This window comes from Drosophila subobscura, chromosome O, assembly GCF_008121235.1.
Source record: "Drosophila subobscura isolate 14011-0131.10 chromosome O, UCBerk_Dsub_1.0, whole genome shotgun sequence".
In the NCBI taxonomy this organism is placed as follows: Eukaryota; Metazoa; Arthropoda; class Insecta; order Diptera; family Drosophilidae; genus Drosophila; species Drosophila subobscura.
The window spans coordinates 6,313,024-6,333,454 of NC_048533.1; the positions used below are offsets into that span (position 1 = coordinate 6,313,024).

The 20,431-nt window shown below is 43.8% G+C and overlaps 3 protein-coding genes across 4 annotated transcripts; all 3 read right to left on the reverse strand.

Annotated features, from left to right (window-relative positions):
* Positions 1-8,710: 8,710 nt before the first annotated feature.
* Positions 8,711-11,155, reverse strand: LOC117897889. 2 transcript variants are annotated; one of them, XM_034806967.1, is made up of 9 exons: positions 10,841-11,155; positions 10,606-10,775; positions 10,406-10,549; positions 10,137-10,346; positions 9,901-10,077; positions 9,551-9,846; positions 9,337-9,482; positions 9,042-9,261; positions 8,711-8,747 (listed from the first exon to the last, which is right to left on the reverse strand). In XM_034806967.1, exons 1-9 carry the CDS (start codon positions 11,127-11,129, stop codon positions 8,726-8,728), a joined length of 1,674 nt encoding a protein of 557 aa, XP_034662858.1. In that variant the 5' UTR covers positions 11,130-11,155; the 3' UTR covers positions 8,711-8,725. The 2 variants fall into 2 exon arrangements, with proteins under 2 accessions (XP_034662858.1, XP_034662857.1); XM_034806966.1 differs by lacking the exon at positions 8,711-8,747 and having other exon boundaries at positions 8,829-9,261.
* Positions 11,156-11,205: 50 nt separating this feature from the next.
* Positions 11,206-11,966, reverse strand: LOC117897890. The gene is made up of 2 exons (XM_034806968.1): positions 11,603-11,966; positions 11,206-11,541 (listed from the first exon to the last, which is right to left on the reverse strand). The coding sequence occupies exons 1-2, from the start codon at positions 11,926-11,928 to the stop codon at positions 11,298-11,300; spliced, it is 570 nt and encodes a 189-aa protein (XP_034662859.1). The 5' UTR covers positions 11,929-11,966; the 3' UTR covers positions 11,206-11,297.
* A 10-nt stretch (positions 11,967-11,976) lies between these two features.
* LOC117897891 (modular serine protease-like) lies at positions 11,977-13,002 on the reverse strand. Its single transcript, XM_034806969.1, has 2 exons — positions 12,695-13,002; positions 11,977-12,640 (listed from the first exon to the last, which is right to left on the reverse strand). The coding sequence occupies exons 1-2, from the start codon at positions 12,721-12,723 to the stop codon at positions 11,992-11,994; spliced, it is 678 nt and encodes a 225-aa protein (XP_034662860.1). The 5' UTR covers positions 12,724-13,002; the 3' UTR covers positions 11,977-11,991.
* Positions 13,003-20,431: the final 7,429 nt, after the last annotated feature.

The following is a 20,431-nucleotide window of genomic DNA, read 5'->3' on the forward strand; positions in this document are numbered from 1 at the left end:
ATAGACAAAGGTGGTTTCAAAAGCTTCGCACAAATTCATTAGTTGGGTAAACTAATTTATTTTCTGCTTTAACGAGTTGCCTTAGTCAATCATTAGGTGCCATGGAAAATCCTGTGGAAATATGAGAAGGGATTTTACTGAATTTGAAATATTTGCTTAATCTTTAAATGCATATCCACCTTTAATCAATATTACCACCGTGCGCGTCCTTGAGTAAATAATTAAATGCGTTAATGGTCGACTAATGGAGCGGGTTAAATGAAGTGGTATGTGCGGGGGGCCGCCATGACATGCCTTGTACATGCCTGATTTATCTGCGAGACTGCTAACAAATAATGGATATTTATAGTCCTACAATGAAATGCCCCTTTGTGCTTTTGTATGCGACGGCAACAATCATAAATAATCTCATTTCGAAACATCATTTTGGCTGACCGCGAAAGGGTAGGTAGACATAGCATCGAACAAGCAAATAAAAAAAGACGAAAATCAGTTAGGAAGAGGAAGGGGTTGATGGTAAAGATGGGTGACGGGTGTTGGGGAAAGTGTTGGCAAACGATTGCAATTTATACCCGAAATTCGACAATTTATTTCAACGAAAATTGATTTTTCCCGCTGCCATAGTTCAGGATGAGTGGCAGGCATGAGGAAGGAAAGGGTTCCATTCTAGAGGTTCAGGTTCAATTGCACATTTGCCATGCCGCACACGTAAAGCGTTCTAACAATTCAATCAGTTAGCAGCGTTGGCAAGAAAAAATCGTTAGCCATAGAAATTGATAATATTTGAATGCAGGCAGCACATCGGGAAAAACATAAAGAAATACCGGCAAAAATTTCCACTGCAATGGACAGCGACAAAATGATGGTCAGACAGAAACGAAATCAAGACAGCAAAACAGTAGAGGGAAGAGGAAAAGGAAGTGGGACTGCCTCGAAGTATCCAAGAGCGCAATGGCACGACTTCAACACAAGTCGAGCTGAAAATTCCTGTTGAGAAAACTTGCATTTTCGTTGGTTTATTTTCAATTTGTCGGTTACCTGGTTGAGCAAAGTTTTTACCCGTCAGTTGGCAAAAAGTTTTAAATTTGAATTTGAACATGAATTTCTCATGTAATCAACGCCGTAGCGAAAGAAAATGTAACAACTTGCCCACACGAGCAGAGCACTTCATTAATGTGGAAAATGGCGAATGGCAATGGGTCCCTGTCCATGGCCCTAGCCCTGGCCCTGCCAACGGGAAATGGAAAATGGACAGAGAGGGAGTACGAAGGAAAATCTCTCCAAGGATTGTTAATAAGCGAAGGTGCAGTGGGATGGATGCTGGAGAACGGAACGGAAATGGAGTGAAGTGGAGATGAGTGTAGTGGAGTAGAGTGCTGCTGTCCTCGTGCTCGGGATGCACGTATTGGTCGTGATTTGTGGACGTTCTGTGGTTCGTTAGAAGAGCAAGTGGTATGGGGTGGCCAGGTGACGATTGAAAGTTCAATATGCCAAACCGCCAAACGAGCTTGTTCTGTTGACTCAAAAATCACTTGCATCCTTCTGCTAAATTGCATGCTATGTAAGGACAATGCACAATGGAGAATCCTAATTGCCATGTGGATGGAAGAGAGACAAAAATCGCATTGCTTTGAAGTATCTCTAACATGCAATGTTCTGCATATGTAAGTGTTAAATGAGAGTGAAACATTCTCTACTCGCTTTCATGCCTTTGTTGTACTTTCTGCCAAACAAAAGAATACAAAAAAAAGTGCGACAATCATCCAAGACACATGAGACTCTGGGGGAAAACAAGGGCTCCAATTGCTCAAAACTATGCAATTTCCATGCATTTTTATTCAAATTCCGAAACAAAACGTCACACACAAAAAAAAACAAAGGCAAGTTTTAAGCTTTTTCATCGTTTTGTGTTGGGCCATTTGAAAACGGAAACCTTTGTCATTATGTACCTACAACAGAAATGTCAAAAGCAAAAGACGAAAAAAAAAAAAGAACACCGAAAAGGGAAGAGGGTAGGCCTTGTCCTAGGCGGGGGAATGTTTTATATTTTTGCAACAAAACTCACTAATTTTCTTTTATGTGGAGACAGAAGAGACGAGGCAGCAACACGAGAGCGCTGGTAGGCAGGCACTGGCAGTGGAAGTCGTCGCAAAAAAAGGAAGAAAAATGTTAAAAGCAAATGGCAAAACACTGTCCCATCGTTGTGTGGGTGCGAGTGTGTGTGTGCGGGTGTAGTCTAGTGGAAAAGAAAAAGATGGCTGCAGTGTGACACAAAATCAGTGAAAAGAGAGCAACAGAACAACAGGGAACAAATGGCAAACGGGAAACACAAACAAATGTCACTCAACAATTTTTATGAGTCTGACAAAAGTGAATTATACGAATGGACCCGGGGACACCGCCGCCTCTTTTTCTAACGCAATTTATCTATGTTAAGCGACAACGGCGACCGGAGTCGTATACCCGGAGTCCGCTGCCGTGGTCCCAATCCTTTTCCCTACCAATTCCCTTTTGGAAAAGTGTTGAATATTTGCTGCATTTTGTCGCTTTGGTTTTGCTTTTAATTCTTCTCTTTTTTTGTTTGTTTGCTTTTTTGTCGGTGTGTTTGAAGACAGCAAAGCAAATGAATTACACTACACAACTCCTTGGCCACAGATACGAAAAGCTTTGACTCATAATTTTTACTGGTTGTGTGGGGCAGGCGGTCGGGGCAGCACCACCTTGCCACAGCCACGACTGACCCTTGCGTATGTGGGTTGAGTTTTATATTTATGTTTTTAATTTCCTTTTGTTTGGATTGTGTTTTTCAGTTTTCTTCTACTTGCCCTTTGGCCTTTTTCTCAGTCATGCATATTTCTCTGGCCAATTCCTTGAAGAGCTTTGTCAATGTCCTTGCATTTTGGGATGGCTGTCATTTTATGGTTTATTGGCTTAGATTCATTTTGTTTTTGTAGGATTTTTGATTAAGTTTTGCTCGGTGAAGACCTTGTAGGGAAATTCAATTCATCGAATGTACAAACATACAAGCAAATGCTGAAATTCTAACCACAAATCATTCATCATTGCATTATACAGTAATGAATTAAATTTCTCTAAATTCTTTTTAATTGTATAAGCTAATAGGCTTTATTTTCTTTAAATTCATCATGCAACTATATTTTTTGTAGGTTTGTTTCGACATCCGCCGAATTCCATGGTTATTAAATTTAAATATTATTTTTCACCGCACCCCTCGTATAGCTGCAAAAAAGGCCTCATGGCGTTTAATGGCCTTCAATTTGAATGGCCATCGAAAGGCAAGAGAGCGTAAGCAATGACAGCTAAAGCGATAAAAATAAATGCAAATGCAAATGCAGATCGAGACGGAGATGAAAGAAGGGACAAAAAAAGACACTCGAACTGTGACAAACGACAGCCGACGGCAAATTAAAGCAGCTAACAATATAAACTATGCCATGAAACTATATTGAAATAGTTGACAATTGCAAAAGCATTTAATTGAATGGCAAAAACTATCCGGCAAAAACTGTTTCTGCCATTACACAATTTGCGTGTGGTGTGGATGAATTTCCATTGGAAACTCATCAGGGCGATGAGCACGAAAATAAGCAAAAACATTTCCATTTTGGGGTGTTTGTATTTCGATGTTTGGTTTTTGATAAAAACAAATATAAAATATTAATAAAGGGGAGCGCTCTGACATATGGCAGCCACGTGCTTACCATATATCTTGATGCACACCATTTTTTTAGTATCCGACGAGTAGCAGAAGCAGACTCGCTCGGGCACTAATGTGTCGGGGCCATATTCGGTGCGTGGAAAACCTTTTAAGAGCGCCCATTAAACTTGTCTCGGCTATGAAACAAAATGGCGCTAAGGATACCCTCGCAACCACACATACACCAAGACAATGGCACAGGACACTCGTACATATACAGGAAGAGTGCCAGCGGGTTATTGCTAATCAACTCACGTTTTCGCTGCTCGTTTGAAAATGTATTTTGTGACGCCATTTTGAACTGAAGTCGAGTCGAAGAACGTCTGCCGGCGCCGCCTTATCACCCGGGGCTTATCAAATTCATCGTTATCCCCAGTTAAAGGTGGGCGGCATAAGGGTGAGGGCCGTCCAAGGAGACACACTATTACATTTCTCTTTTAATAGTTGGGCGTCGCTGTCAGTCGCTGATTAAAATGAAGTTGACTTCAAGTACATCCGTCAGTTGCTCAGTCAAGTCACGCATTGAATTGTCTTTCGTTTCGGGCGGTGGGTTCCTCTCTCTTTCTTTTTGTTTTTTTGTTTTTGGGTTTTCTGGCATGCCATGGCTATTCATTTATAAGCTTTGTCTTTATATAAGTAAATGGGTGGGGGAGCCCAGACCAGATCCATTTGCATTCAATGCTATCTGTCAGCGGCATGCGAACTCATTTGATTTACTTTTTGCTCTTAAAGAAATCAAACTTAAGGATTGGCTTCCAGGGAGGTGAACTTTATTACTGCTGCATTGCTTCGGAAGGTTCTTTCCCGCTTTTGTTTCAACACACAAAGGAGCGCCGCAGGATATGTCTGAGCGACAGTGGAGTGCATGCTGGGTTTCAGCGGGGAATATATATCTTGTATTCTTATATGAATGAGTTCGCGTTCTTTCCACTGTCCACGCAGCTCATTTGGCAGTAGATATGTGGGATGTTCTTCTGGCATTTCATCTATTTGCGTATTTATCCTCCCTCGCTGACACAATACTCGTACCCCCACCCCCACCGTTGGACTTTTTTGTCTTTCTTTGTCGCGTAATCGCTGCTATGCGAGTCTCATAAGAGAAAACTCAAACCAAAATCCAAATATGACATCTGAGCTGTCAGGGGACTTTATTATCTAGACATCGCCGGAGAAAGCCAAGGCTCAACCGAACAGAACAACTGTCAGAAGCAGCCGCATGTTCCCTCTGTTGACTCTAGGACTCTACAATCGAAGAATCCTACCGTACCCAACTTTGCATACACTCAAACGCGTACTCGTCCTTCTCGTCTGTGTGCATATTTTACTTAATCCTGAATGAGTGGTGTGCCCGAGCTGTCCACCTTTTTCATGTCGAGACGCCACACAAAAGGAGAAGGAGGTTGAAATGCCACAATTACAATTTAAGAATGCCAGGTCGCAAATAATTTCTTCTGGTCACGTGTCATAAATACAGCTTGCAATCCACCCAACAATCGGCTTTTGGCCAGCACGTAGCAGTCGTTTTCGGGGAGGTATCCTCTATGTAGTAGTGGAATCTAATTTTCCGCAGATTTCCCTGGATCTTTTTTTTTTGCGAACAGGCAAGCAGAAGTGCATTGTACCCGCCTACCGTTTCAGGCGGCTGTGGCTTAGTTGTCCTTGTCGCTTGGCTGGACAATGGATTGGCCCCATTGCTACCTCGCCCGAATCTAATTTGCATGCATTCCCACAACCCACTCTTCTCACAGTTTAAGTTGTCCCCCAAAGAATTGAGAACAGCCGGAACAGGGTCTCTGGACTGGATTGGCTCGATGCTGGGGCATCGTTTTATGTGTGTGTGTGCCCTGTCTTCGATGCATTAACCTACAAAATGTAACTACTCGTACATTCACCAGCCATGCAGCAGCCTCCATCCAGCTGCAGCCGTTGCAGCCATAAAATTGCCTCTCTCCCTAGCAGATTTAAGTGTCCGGCGGTTTGACAGATTGAGCCAGTTTCAGGATGAATCGAATGGATATCAAATTGGATGAGATTGTCAGTAGATTGGGTAAGGTTAAAATTGCTGCGGTTCCGACTGGCTGTTTTGTCTGGTTTTGTGGTCTCAGGCACTGGCACTGGCACAGTGCACCATGCGCATTGTCTGGGTGGAGTAGGTATTCCCCAGTGCAATTGTCTTAATCCATTTGTTACATGCTAAATATTATTGCTTTATTTTAAACGTTTTCGTGGTGGCATTTATCATTGCCACTGGATACACTGGCACTCTCCTGGCGCTCTTCTTCACACGCTCTTCAGTCAGCCATAAATTTTGTCAGCCGGCATTGTCCTGCCGCTCCTACTCCTGCAACTGCTGCTGCTTGCAACGCAGCCTTTGAAATGCCAGTTCTACTTGCCCTATAAGTGGCTTAAATGTTGAATTTCAAATACAATGCGAGCGGACCAGAGAGAGAAAGTGCTGTCCCAGTGGAAGCCTCAGAGTGTGGGGCAAAAAAAAAAAAACTAAAACAGGACACATGGCCGCACCGGATGGGGGCAGAACGTAGCTGTTGTGCCGAGTGCCAAGTTATGTGCCTGGCCCTCTCTCACATCGCCGTGTGCCATGAATGTCCTTATAAATTGTCTGCAATGTTAAATGTTGCATGTGTCTCTCCCTCCCTCTCTTTCCTCCACCCGCCCACTCTTTCCACTTCTCGTATAACTATCATTCTGGCTTGTTCTTGTGTGTGTGGGTAGGTCTGGTTTGGTTTGGTTGCCTTTGACTTTGGCTGCAGTTTTGCCTGCAGCTCAGGAATTTATGGCCCTGCCTTCTGCTTGCAGGCCCTGTCTCTGTCTCTGCCTCTGCCATTGGGGCACCAGACAACCAGAGTGTGTGTGTGTGAGACTGTACGAGTATGTGCCACTAATCAGCACACGTTTTAGTTGCCATCCAGTTTGCAGGAAGTGGAAGTTGAAATTGTTAAAAGCAATAAAGCTAATAAGTGATGTGGCAAATGTGTGGCCTCGCTTTGGTTACGTGTACGATTTTGTGTGTGTGTGTGCATGCTTGTGTGTGTGTCTGAAGTGTCTGTGTGCGCGCTCATGGGGGATGGTCACACTGTTTCCGTCCTTAGTGATGCAATCGTGAGTGTGGCATTCACCCCGACACCCATCTACATTCCATCGTTAGTTTTTCCGACCGTTTCCATAGCCAGCGGCACGGGAAATCAGCAATTAGTGGCAGACAAAACGCCCCAAGCATAAGCAATGGCGCAGGCCCAGGCCCAGGATACGGGTCCAGGATACAGGTCCAGGCATCGACACATACATATATAAATGCATGCATGTGTGTGGGGGAAGGAGATGGCACGCATTTCCGTCACCGACAACTGCTTCCGGCGTGTCTCAGTGCACTTTGACTTGGCCACTGTGCAGCCTGTTCCTCGCCTCGCCTCGTCCTCTGTTTCTCGCCCCTCCGTGTAGGACCACTACTGTGTTTGCCAGACCTTTGTTCGACTTTCTACCGTCCCGTCCTGCGTTCGTGTAATTTTATGACTAATTAGTCAGCTAGTACGTCAAGTTGGTAACTACAGCAAGGCAGGCGACAAGGCAGCAAGCAACAGCAGCAACAACAGCAACAGCCACTAGCCACTGACGACTCCGTTTAGCTTAAGTCTATTACAGTTGTGGGGCGTTGATCGTGGGCGTGGCCATTTATTTGCCTTGCTGCGCTTTTAATTGCTTGCAAGCAATTTCTTTAGCCTTTTTATGGCATGCAACAGCAGCAGCAGCAGCAGCAGCAACAGCAGCCGCAATGGCAGTTGCAACAAGAGCAACAGCCTCCGGTATGTCTACAAAGTTGAGTTGCAATTTTAGTTTTCTCCTGCTGCTGTCGGAGGCTGCCACTGCCTCTGCTGTTTCTCTTTGTTGCCTGCCTTCTGCATTCTTTGTTCTTATTTGGCTTTGTGTAATTTTGCCTCATAAAACACACAAAGCACAATGCAGACATTCCCCGATGCTTACCATGCCACCGATGATGGGGATCTGAACATTTTTGCGGTGGCCTTAAAGCACAATTTAAAGTGGATAATGAGGCACCTGGGGCCCGAGAGTAATGTCATGGCAAATATACACAAGATGGAGAATAATTTCCAACTACTTAGCAATCAGTGGTTCAATCTGGAGAGCTTCGCCATCCAATTAATCTCAGCCGTAGTGAAGGCAGTGAAAAATATTGCTAAATTAGCAGCTGACAAAAAGGTCGACAAATGATATCCGCTCCTAAATTCTCCACTTCCGTTGTTGCATTAACATAGCAGCAGGATCATTTGTAGCACGTACATCACCTCAGTCCTCAGTCAGGTGGGAGCCAAAAGTCGAGGGAAGGTGGAAAGTTTTTAGCGTGCCGGATTTTTAAATCCACTTGAAACACACGAAGCCCGAAGCGGCAGAGACGAGTGAAAAAAATTTAAATGACAAGCAACTAATGGGAATTGCCAACAATTTCCAAAGGCAAAGGAGATTCAGGAGATGGTGCCGCCAGGTGGTGCTGCTGCAAAACTTTGCCACCTTTTGGCCAAAACCTTTGCATCGAAAATCAGCTAACAACACAACAAATGGCTTCATTTATTTGCGTCTTTTGTGTGCGTTGCTGCTGTTCGGAACTTCCTGCCGCCGCCAGGTGGCAAGACACCAGGAAAAACTAAGGAAGCGACAGCCAGAAAGGAAGAGTCTGATTCACGCTTAGATCCAACATTTCCCAAACACCCACCCACTGCCCAGAAATCCGAAATTGTGGGTAAAGTTTACACAGAAAAGGTTGCCGCCTCCAAGAGCAGCAGCAACAGCAGCACGGAATCAAGAGTATAAGTTGGAGTCGTAGTCAGAGTCGCAGTCGAAAAAGAAGCAGCATCAACTATTTATATATAAGAAGCAGCTGGCAGAGGAGAACTCTTCTCCTGCTGCTGTGCAGCTGCACTTTGCCGTGATTGAATGGCCAACACCAGCAGCCGTTAATGTGTTTGAGGTTTCTCATTGAGATAAAGTTTTTGGCCTGTCGGAAGTACAAGAGGAAAGTCGCACTGTTAAGTTTTCGCGAGGGACAAACTTGTGCAGGGTTTAAGCTTAAAATGAATTACAAAAGATTACACACGGAATATATTTCCCTGTCACATTTACAGATTCTACAATGATGTCTATGTAATTTAGTAGTGACTTTTTTCGTGTTATCCGTCAGAGGCATTAGCCCCGAAGCTCAAACCGCGCGGACATTTAGTGTCCACTCTTTCGTTGTGCAATTTACTCGGAACCCTCTTCAGAAGCTTCCCGACCAGACCTTAAGCCCGACCTTCTTGTTGCCATTCTCTTGATACATAATTCCTCTGCATTGACCTTCATGCATATATCAATAAACAGACACAGATCCAGGTTCCTAATGCGTTTGGCCAACTCGAAGGCCTCGCCGAGCACATCCTTCTGATGTTCGACTTTCTCCACAATCGCGTGAGCCTTGCAGATGACAATCAGACTAAGGAAGCTCCACACAATGCTGTTGCATCTGGTGGCCTCTGTTGAATGGGGGAATTGGAATTTATATCTAGCTAGCGCTACTCGTAGTCCAATCCAGTGCCTGCCAGACTCACCCTCCATTGCCTTGCGCGCCAGAGAAACTGCCATATTAAATGAATTATTGTTCAAATGGGCTTGGGCCAACTCATGCAGCAGATAAGCACGTTCTATGGGATACTTGGCGAATCTCATGCGACTCTCGTAGCGAGCGGATAGTTTCCTTGCAAAGCAATTAAGTTTAAAATTAAATTATATACAAAACATTAGAATTGAAATTGAAATACCCACTTGAACAGCTCACTCTTGGGATCCGTTAAGTCGGTTCTTCGTACATTCATCGTTTTGCTTTGTTTCTGCTTTTCTTTGGGCACCATGCTCGATTCTTGGGGCAGTCCAAAGAGCGTCAGTAAGCGTTGTTTGCCCTGCAAGACAGTCATATCGCTGGGAATTTTGTATTCATTAATGCGGGCCAAGCCCAAGTAGTTGTAGACCTCATTAATGAATTCAAATTTCCATGGCATTGTGCGATGCGTCTTAATGGTTACATAATCGCCCATAACTTCCTCAATAAATGTTGATAGTTTCTATGAGAGGAAACCACATTAGAAGGGAACAAATAACCCAACCATTGTACACACATCTAATGAACCGACTCGTATCAGCTGCCGTATGCTACGCAATATCTTAAACATATTTCTCCTAGTCTGATACTGAATTCTGTATAGATTTTCCTCCTTTTGTTTATTATAAAGTTCCTCGTTAGGATATCGCTGAGAAAACTTAGCGTACATGGGACAACGTGCTTGAAGCATTTTCTATATAAAATCTGCATTTTAGGATTGCTATAATTGAAAGAAAATCACAAAGTTCGAACCGTCAAATTGCGCGCCGATGCATAATTTGTATCCATCAGATTCCTTAAATAGGGCGTAGATCTTTTTGCCTGTTGTGGCAGAACATTGGGATTGCTGCGCAGTTTCTTTAGATATGCCATATCCACCCAGCATTTATCCAGATACGTCTGATTGTATATATTAAAGCATCGCTTGCGTCTGGCTTGTTCCAGTGGAGAGACGAATACTTTCTGGATTTGAGGCAGCAAAAAACATTCGAGATATTCTATATATAAATTAATTGACTCACCGGAGTTTCCAATATGCTAACAACATCGCAATCATCCTTGATTGGCTTTGGCTGACTGGCCCGATGCCTTTCCATGCGACTGAGCAGACGGTGTACTGCCGGTGTGGTGTCATCCCTCAACATATCTTTAAAGTTCTCATCGACCTGAAGACGACACGAGGTTATGGGGGCATCAAATACTGATAGTTTTCAGAGCATACCACATCCAAGCGGTTGATACTGGGCTTGGCCTGGGCGCCACTGAACAGCCCCAAATGACTGTGAAGATTCATTTTGGCATCCTCGAAGCGGTTCGACTCGTAGAGTGCATCGGAGATCTCCAGTCGTACGTGTGGATTCACAACGGGTGGCAGCGACCATCCCAGTATTGCTACAGTTATACAAAAAAAACTCGCAGTAAAAGTAAAATGCAATAGCAAAGTTTAGCGTTTATACCATCTGCCTGAGTACAGTCCTTCAGGGCTTCGGGTGCCATGCCCTTCATCCTTTTGACCTTGCAGCGTCTCATCAGAGCAGTCGTGTCGCCCGCGTTGATGTACAAGGAATTATTCAAGTACTGTATGCTGTTAGAGTAGCGCTGATGGCGACTAAAGTTCAATCCCCAGTCCGAGTAGATGCCTCCGAGCTGCTCTTGGGACCAAGTAATCACCTCCCATGGCTTCAGGTGCGGGACAATTCCGGCTGGCGGGGCTCGAATTTCAGACATTACCGAGTGCGTGGCCATTATTAATTGTTCAATTAATTGCAAATAGTGAGAAAAATAACAATTAAAAAATAAACTATAAAAAAAGTGTAAGTACAAAAAGAGCAATGTATAAAAACAATGTAACTTGTGCATATTTTTGATGGAAAAGTCGTTGAACAATGTTTAAAAAATTCTTATTAGTTGCCATTAGTTAAGTCCTTCTTTTGGGCCTCTTTGTGCGTTTATTTCAAAGAGTTTCATCTGTTTTAAGAATTCCAAACTGATGTTGACTAAATAATAAATCTTTTGATTATCCAATGTGGTAATGTATCGCGTCAATTGCGTATAATATGTCATGGTTCCAGTTCCAGGTATTGGAGGCAAGCAAATAGGTCGCACTGATGCCGAAAGTATCAGTGGATTAACCATTTGGAGAATCGTTTCTTGTTGGCTGTAACAACGTTTGCTTACGGTTAGTGATCCATGAATATTTTTACAGATGAATAACATACCCATGAAAAGTGTTGGCCACATTGTGGAGCTCATAGGGATGTTCCTCATTTCTTACAAAGCTGGCCCATCGATTTCCCTCGGCAATCGCATACCGCATCACGTTCGATTCTTCGGTGCACAGTTTTTCAACGAAAACCAGCCATGGGCTGATGATTAAGCCATTGCATTTGTAAGTATAGTTCGACAATGAGACATCGCTTGTAAAAATGCTAACTAGCCAGGGATCCTCCTGAACGGTTGGCAGTTTCTTTCCGCAGTCTGGAACGCACTGTAGTCGAGGATTTTTTTTCGATTTCCAGACAGGGACTCCCGTTTTGGGATGCATCTCGCATAAGCGGGTCTCTGAGGTGATAAAGTTCTGGGATCTGTGTCCTGCCTCTTGCAGCTCTTAATCATCCCCCTTGTAGCTGCAGAAGGCCCGAATGGAGAGATCTGTATTGAATTGCTTGTGGCTGCAGGTGGGAGTGCACTGGGGCCAGGGTCCCTGCCATATGCCATTAAGACAGTGGTTTAGATCGTTGCCATTAAGATGGCTATTTCTATGGCAGCTCAATCGTACCACAACCGAGTCGGATATCGATGAGCCAGATGTATGGGGCAGCACATTGAAGAGGGTTTCCACTTGCAGGTTCTTGAGGCTGCTGGGAATGATGCAACTTGCATTCCCGGACGTAGATTCAGGGGCATTGGAGGGAGGTGTGCCTTGTGGATAAACTAGCACAGTCGATCTGGTTCGGTTTGTGGCATTCCTTCTCGGTGCATAACTGGGCCAAATTCCGCTCTGTGGTTTTCCACGCATTTCAAAGCATATGGATGGCACTTCATCGGTGCCGTCCCAGCAATCAATCTTATGATCGCACGCCTTCGCCTTGGCCAGACAGCCACCATATGCGCAACGAAATGTGTCATTGGGGCATTTAGACGCAATGCAGTTCCCATTGACTTCATCGCTGTCATCCTGGCAGTCCCTGACCCCGTCGCAGAAATACTTCTTGTCCAGACACTCATCCGTTTGAGAGCATCGACTCTGATTGTCCCTGGAAATCATTTTTAATTAGACACTCTCTGGTGATCATTACACTTTTCCTTACAGGCATCTCAAAGTGATAACAATATTCATGGGCTGTGTCACTACAATTTGCTCTCTGTGGCAAAGGTGTGGATGCTCATCCGTCTTATCCCAGCAGTCAGGTGTTACATCACACAGCTGGCTCTCACTAAAGCAGCCGCCATACGAGCACTGGTGCTCTGTGCAGTTTACATTGTGGCATTCGCGAAAGGTTTCATCACTGCCATCAGAACAGTCTGTTCGGGCATCGCATCTCTTGCTGAACGCGATAACCTGTCGTCCATTGTGACACCTCCAAGTGGTTGCTTGTAGTCTCACATGGACTTTCAATCAAATAAGTATTCAATTATTTACTTTACAATTTTGTACGCACCGAAAAACATCAAAATAATTGAAAACAAAACTGCTCGTTGAAACATTTTGAGAGATTTCACATCGAACCACGCAGCTCAACGATGCAAAGACTAATGAGCTGCGATCTTATGGGAAAACTCTTTTACACAAGAAATCTACAGATTCATGCACAGAGAGCACAATACAAAGTCCGTTCTCTTTGCCCCAATTGCTGAGAACTATTTGCTATATGATTTATATTTCTCTTCATTCCCAAAGGAATTTCCCGCTCTTCAGAAATTTGTATTCGTGATAAGCAATTCAAGAATGATAATTGCTTAAAAATCTGCGAAGCTACAATCAAAATTAAACCCTTGGGCTTTAATTCAAGTTTTAATACGCAAAACAATAAATTATGTGAACCTTTTTGACCTACTGAATGCTTTTGCAGTGCAAAACAAAATATATACAACAAAATGTAGTTAATCAGAAAAAAATGTTTGTGGAAAGTGTCTTTTGTTTTGTGTTACCCATCTAACACAACAGATAAAAAGAATCCCGTGGAGTCGATGGAAAACCGAATAGCTTAATCGGCTTACATCGCCGTGCTGTTGATTTTAGAGTGCATATTGATGAAACTCTTTGACGACACGTTCGAGTGTTGCATTATAAATTAAAATCCCAACAGCACTGCCGAACAACGTTTGATGTACCAAATGGATAGGGAGCAGCAAAAACTTACAATGCTATTGTTCCGTGTTCCGTTTTCCGTGCTCTAACAAAATGGCAGGCAACAACGACAAATGCAAAGACAGCTACAAACTGCATTTGGCAGGCGGCAGTCGACATGGCCAAAGGGGGCGCGGCGCGTACGTTATTTGGACTGACATCGAGCGAATGGCAACGGAGCACACCAGTGCATTGACAAATGAGCACAAATCGCACTCTGTGCCATTCTGTCGGTGTTTCTATATCCTTGATTCCTTCTATCCTTTTTTTTGTTGCTGCTGTGTCTGTGTGTGTGTATTTGTTAACGGAAGCGGCTTCAAGGGATAGATGGATAGGGACATGGTAGCGTATTTGCATTAAAGTTGCTTTGATTGGAGATTCTTTTGTGTTGCTTTCATGTGGGAGTGTAAACCATACAGACAGTTGCTATTAGTACGTATATTTTCAGTATTAAATGGTCGAAATCAGTGTAAATGTAACTTTTCCCTCATAGTTACTGAGTATACAAAATAAAATAGAGCTTTGGTTTTTCCAATCGCTGCACCATTCTTTGTCCCTTGTGGGCTTATATCCGCTGTGGAGCAAAACCTTATCAAATGCGACGTAAATCTGTTTGACGTCATATTTATCACACAAATGCAATGCCTTATACGTACGTACATAGGCGAGTATGCCACTCGGCGGCGATTTGCACAATCGAATGAGCACAACTCAGTCATGGGAGGAGCGGCTACATTTGAGGCTGTGGAAAGCAAATTAATCAGACGAAAATTACTAAGGGTACACCAAGAACATAATCAGAGTCTTGAGAGATCCATTCCATCGCACCACCACGAACACCAGGAAAAATGCTCTCTCAACTTTGGTGGCTGGCTAACTTTATGGGCCAGTTCAGTGGGCTGGGTTGGGTTGGGTTGGCGAATGGGAGTGCAAAGTTCCGCAAAGCGGGCTCTTATCCAATTAAGTCATAACTCAATATGTGCTGAGAGATATGCACTTGGCCATTACTTAGGCAAAAGGCAAAAATTTGCTCTAATAACTTTCGAGTTTGCGCTTTTCTTCCGTCTTCTTTGCCTCTTGCCAAGGAGATAATTTTAACACCAGAGCCATGCTGGAGGCAGGATGGCTGGAGGGGAAGGTTTTTCGGTGCAAAAGATTTTAGTTTATGCAGAGCAACAGCTTCCCGTTTGCCTTCCCGTTTTGCCTTGTTCCCTTTTATGGCACCAGCGAGACGTTGCCACAACTCATTTGGCATTGACCAGGATTGGACGTTGCCGCAGTCCTCCGTGACTGTGTCTATGGGTGGCAGGAGTCTGCAGTGGCTCCCATTACCATCCACCATCCACATCCTCATCCTCCATCCTCCATCCTCCCTACCCATTCTCATCCATATCCCACATCCATCTGCCGTTGAGAGCGCGCGCATAAATTATTCATTTGTAATGTGCAGCCTCAGTTTCTGTCTGGGTTTCAGAGTCCCGACTCGACTCGGTTCTTGGTCCTCTGTGCTTGGTCTTGGCTCTCGGTTATGGGTCTGGCCTGGGGTCTGGAGTTCTGTGTGCACTTTTGGCACAGGATATGACACTGACACTCAGCGCCGGCGCTCGTCCTGCGTCAACAACTTCCTTGGCTGCTCTTGGCGTTTACTTTGGTTTGGTTTGTAATTTCCTTCTGGAGTTTGTGCCGTGGCTAAAAGAAAAACAGCAAGGAGTGCCACAAAAAACCCACCAACCCCAAGAAATACATACTCCTTACTGTGTGCCACCGAACAGGACAGAACAGTAGTATTCCAATTGCAGCTGGACCTGCTACTGCTCCTCTGCTCCTCAGCTCCCCTCTCCTGGTTTACCACCATACATTGGGGAAATGCTACTGCTGCTGCTGCAATTGCAAACTTTAAAGTTTGCTCTCCTTTTTGTATCTGTGTCTGCAATGAGTGTTTGTATGTGTGCGTGAGTGTCAAAAGTTTCATTTGTGAATTGAAAAATTATTTTTCGTTTCATATGCAGAGTATGTCATTTACAGGAGGTTCATGCCACTAACTCGAACTCTAACTCCGCATTTTTCTTTTTTTTTTTTGTGCTGCAGTTCCTGTTGCAGCTCATTGACAAAATAGAAAGTTGTTGACTCTGTTTCCAGTTTCTTTGGCTCTGCTGCCTGCGGCTGAGCATAAGTTTCGTCTAGGACGATGCCAAGACACACACACACACTTTTTAATTACGTGCCTACATGCTCCGGTTTTAATTTTAATACTTTGTCTGGTTTCTGTTTCTGCCTTTCAAGTCGTAAACTGTGCCGCAGCCCACACATACGTATACACGTATGAAGACATTAATTAATTAAAAACCGCAATGGGGAAAACTTAATGAAGCCATGGCTTAGCTTAGCCTAAACAGTGGGGCAGCAAAATAAATGGCCAGCCTCATAAAGTTGCAGGTTGAGACATAGAGAGAGAGAGAGAAATAGCACTTTGCTGAGGGGGAGACATTTCTCTGGTAAAACGTAGCATTTGAAAAGTTAAAAGCCACAAAATGCACCTTATAATTAAGTTTCATAAGTTGTATAATTTTGTTGAAAGTAATTTTATATTAAATTATTATTTTTGGGAATGAAAGTGCTTTGTGTAGTCCAAACACGTAGCTGGGCAACTTTGATAATTAAATTTGTGAACTAAATGAATTAGTTTATTGAAGAGCGAGAAATTTATAATATTTCTGCCTAACTCTTTACCCAACCACTCAAATATAGGTCAAATATTTTCTCCCTGGTATAAAATAAACACATTTTTCGTGGCAATTTGTTGCCACTGTGTTGCTGTTGACTCCACTTGACCACAAAATTGTCAACAGTCACCCACAATCACTCACACAGACATGCAAAACTCGTGGCCAAAAGCCGCAGACACGCACTCGCCATGCAAAAGGCGGAAACGGAAACGGCAGTGGCAACTCGTTCCCATCCAGGGCCCTGGTCCCCTGTCGGTGAACACATGAGTGTGTGCTTGTGTTGGACTACATGGTATATGTATTGACGTTTGCACAGTCTTTGACAATTATTTAGTTGCAGTTTCATATGCCTGGGTGGACGTCAAACGGATGCAAAAGTTTTCTCTATTTTAAATAACGGAAAAGTAAGCAGGAAAACACCACTTTTCTAATTACCCAACTTTTTATTAGCAGAACTATTAATTAAAGATAATAGAAAACATATATTAAAACTACACTAGATTCAAAACGCTATTATAGTGCATAATTCCAAGAGAAACTGTTGCTTGTATTCCTACTAAAGGACGATAATAAATGTGTACTAAATCCACGTCTATAGCTTAATTTATCTGCGTTGGCCATCAATTGCGCAAAGCCCCATTAAGGGGCCAACCAAAAGCAAAGCGATTTCGTTCTCACTTTGTTTGAGTGGACAAACAGTTGACCGGAAACAGCCGTCAAATCACAATCTATATCTGTATACCTCAACCCATAACCAGAGCCAGAGCTCTGGCAGAGTTAGAGCCTGCTTTTGACAGGACATTGCCTAATTAAAATGGCAAATCGTCAGCCACAACAAGGACTTTGGCAACACTGGTCAAACACTGGCAGCGCAGAGACAGGAGGAGCAGCAGCAGAGGCAGCGGCAGCGCGAACAGCCATTTGAGATGCAAATTTATGCGCCGCCTGGTCGCTAAAAGCAAACGAAAAATTACCAAAAAAAACCTCTTCGAAGCGAACCATCAAAATTATGCGGACACGTCCACACAGATACACACAAGGACATATTTAGCTGCAGATACAAATACAGTGGATGCTAGGACGAGTATCTGCAGGATTTTACACTGGCTTCCATGGTAAATTTGCTGGACCATGTCTGCGCTGCAGTTTGCCGGAAAATACGAAATAAATTTTAATTTGATTAACGATTTTTGGGTCCATTTGGAGCATTCCATTTGTCGCAGACGAAAATTGATTGGTTGGCCCAGCCTTTGGCTTCCCTTAACTTTTTTTCGGTGCGTTTAACTTTTGCTGTGGCGAAAAGTTTTTCGAACTAGTTTGGTAATTAATTTTCATATGGTGCAAGTGGGTTACGATTCATTAACTTGGGCCAGGCCAGGAGGCCAGGACAGGGCCATGCCAGGGCCACGCTGAATTTGGGTAGTTGAGAGCTCTGCAGCTTCTTTTGTCGGCGTCAGGTTGTTTGCTTTCCATTCCGCTAACAGGTCAGCAGCGGTAGCGGTAACAGCAGAGCCCTTGCGATCCTTGTCACGTTTTGTGGAGTGGACCAAAACGCGTTGCAGCCTGATTATCGGCTGGCTGTACTGCTTGTTTACTGGGTCAACATTTCGCTTGAATGGAGTGGATATACCTCCTTGCAGGTAAATGCACAAGCAACCAGTCCAAACTCCCATCAAACCTAATCAGTGGAGCGCCGCCCCGTTGCTGTGATGATGGGAATGCGAAATCCTCTGGGTTGGTTCTGGCCTCGAAAATTGATTATAGCCAATACAGGCTTGCGCGTGTTTGCGCTCAGAATGCATGAATTGGGTAATTGATATGCGATAATCGCATGTCAGTGCACTGATATGTATCTTAAAGTGCAACAGCAGAGAACCCTAAAAGTAACCAGCTCTGTTAAGGAACCTCTAAAGTCAAAAACACACATTCGTGGAGAACCTCACACACTCAAGCGGCTTTTACACCCACATGGACATTGACTAAAGGGCCATTCATGGCTCGTTGGCAGGGTGTCAGTGTCCATGCCTCTATCAAGGGTCCGGCCAGGGAGCCCTGCTTGTCCTGCTTCCTGTTTATAGCTGGCCAACACTTGTCATACTCCGTGGCATGTAAAAATGGATGGGTCTCTCCAGTCTGGCACGACACCATTGCACGACGGTGCAGTGCATTTTTAAAGAGTCTTTTAGCTGTTTTGGCCACCGGATACATAAATTTAAGTGCAGCTGCAGGAGCTAGAGGGCACATGTCATCCACATAGATCATGTCCATGGCCGGGGCCTGCGGGTCTGTCGGTTCAAGATACTACTAGGTTTTGAACTCCTAATAGAGTCATTCTGTGGCTTGGCAATTAAGTCAATGCTAACGATGCTTCCCACACAGCACACAGCGCACAGCAGCACGACTCACAGATGGGGCATTTAAACAGACAGTCCGACAGACTGAGAGGCACATTCATTCTGGATTCTGGGGGCACAAAAATTACGCAGACAGCAATAATTAATTAGATACACAATAAATTACTCATATGCCAGTGGCAGCCCACAAGCAAAATGAAGACAAAATGAATTCGTGTGTGTGTATGTGAGTGTCAGTCTGTGGGTAGACGATGATGTAGAGCCACACATCTGCCCACACCTACGAAGAGAATGAAACATTTTGTGACTTTCTTTAAATGTATGTAGAGTTTTTTGTAATCTTAAGGTAATAATTTAAATTTAATTTCATTCTGTACAGGCACTCATATGTGTAATCAAGCGAAAAGGGGGAAGGAAAAGCGTTCTGTTCTCCCCATGTGGTCAGCCAGAACTATTAAATACACAAAAGCAACAGAACAATGAGGGGAAAAAGCTCAGAAATCACAGAGCTACAAGGAAGATGAAGTAAAAACGGGGGCAAAGATTGCAGACCAAAGCGGAGCAACAAGAACTATAATTTCCTAAAGGACTTAATTATTTTATAATAAGCACATAACACAAGCGAGCAGTCCGACTACTGGGAACTGGGGACTGAGGACTGTGGACTGGGGACTGGACACAGAGTACGAGAACGAGTACGACCACAGGCATTAGCTGTATAAAACGAGACGATTCGGTCCCTGGAAAGAAAAGATGCCTCACAAATGCTGCGGCAAAAGTTGCAAAAGTTTTTCCACGACTCGACAATCGGTAGAAAGAGTGGAAAGCGGAAAAGTAGTCAAGCGGCGAGGGAAAACCCCAGCAGCATAAATTGTGGAAATATTACAGATTGTTCTTTCGCTTTTCGCCCGCTCTCTGCTTGATTTTCTTGTTTTATTTTTATATTATTTTCCTTTCTTATTAATAAATTTATGGCTGAGTGAATTCCAGCAATTAATATTGATTTGCTCAAAGTTGTTGTGGCTGTTTGGGCGGCTTATGGCTTGAGTTTTAGGAAGAAACTCTGTGCTTGGAATTCAACATCTTTTGCTGTCTGTTAGTATCAAATTAAAGTTGACTTCGCCTTATTTAATTAGCACTTAGTCTCAAAGTCTTCCTACTCAAAGTTGAATTTGCATAAACTTCCATCTCTTGCCATTGAAGTGAGGAAATTGCCATTGGAGTATTTCTCTCTTTCATCTGCATATATTTCCACACCAGCCCATGCCCAGCCCAGCCCAGCCCATTCCAGCCAAGCCCAGCTCAGCATTAACATTAAGCCTGCATAAATTCGAATTGCGCATACGCCCCGCATACGGCAGGCGCTGTAACAAACATGGACAAACATTTAAACACTTCAAAAACAATATAAATTCATTCAGAGAGTGCGGGCGGACCTCTATCCCCACTATAACCATAAGCAATAAAATACACAGACCACCATGCAGACATCGGATAGGCCACCAGAATAGGAGAGGACATGGACTACAGGACTACAACAACGATGCCAAGCCAACAACAATGCATAAATAAAGACCAATGCCAAACAATTGATACTTCGACCGAAGGAACAGAGCA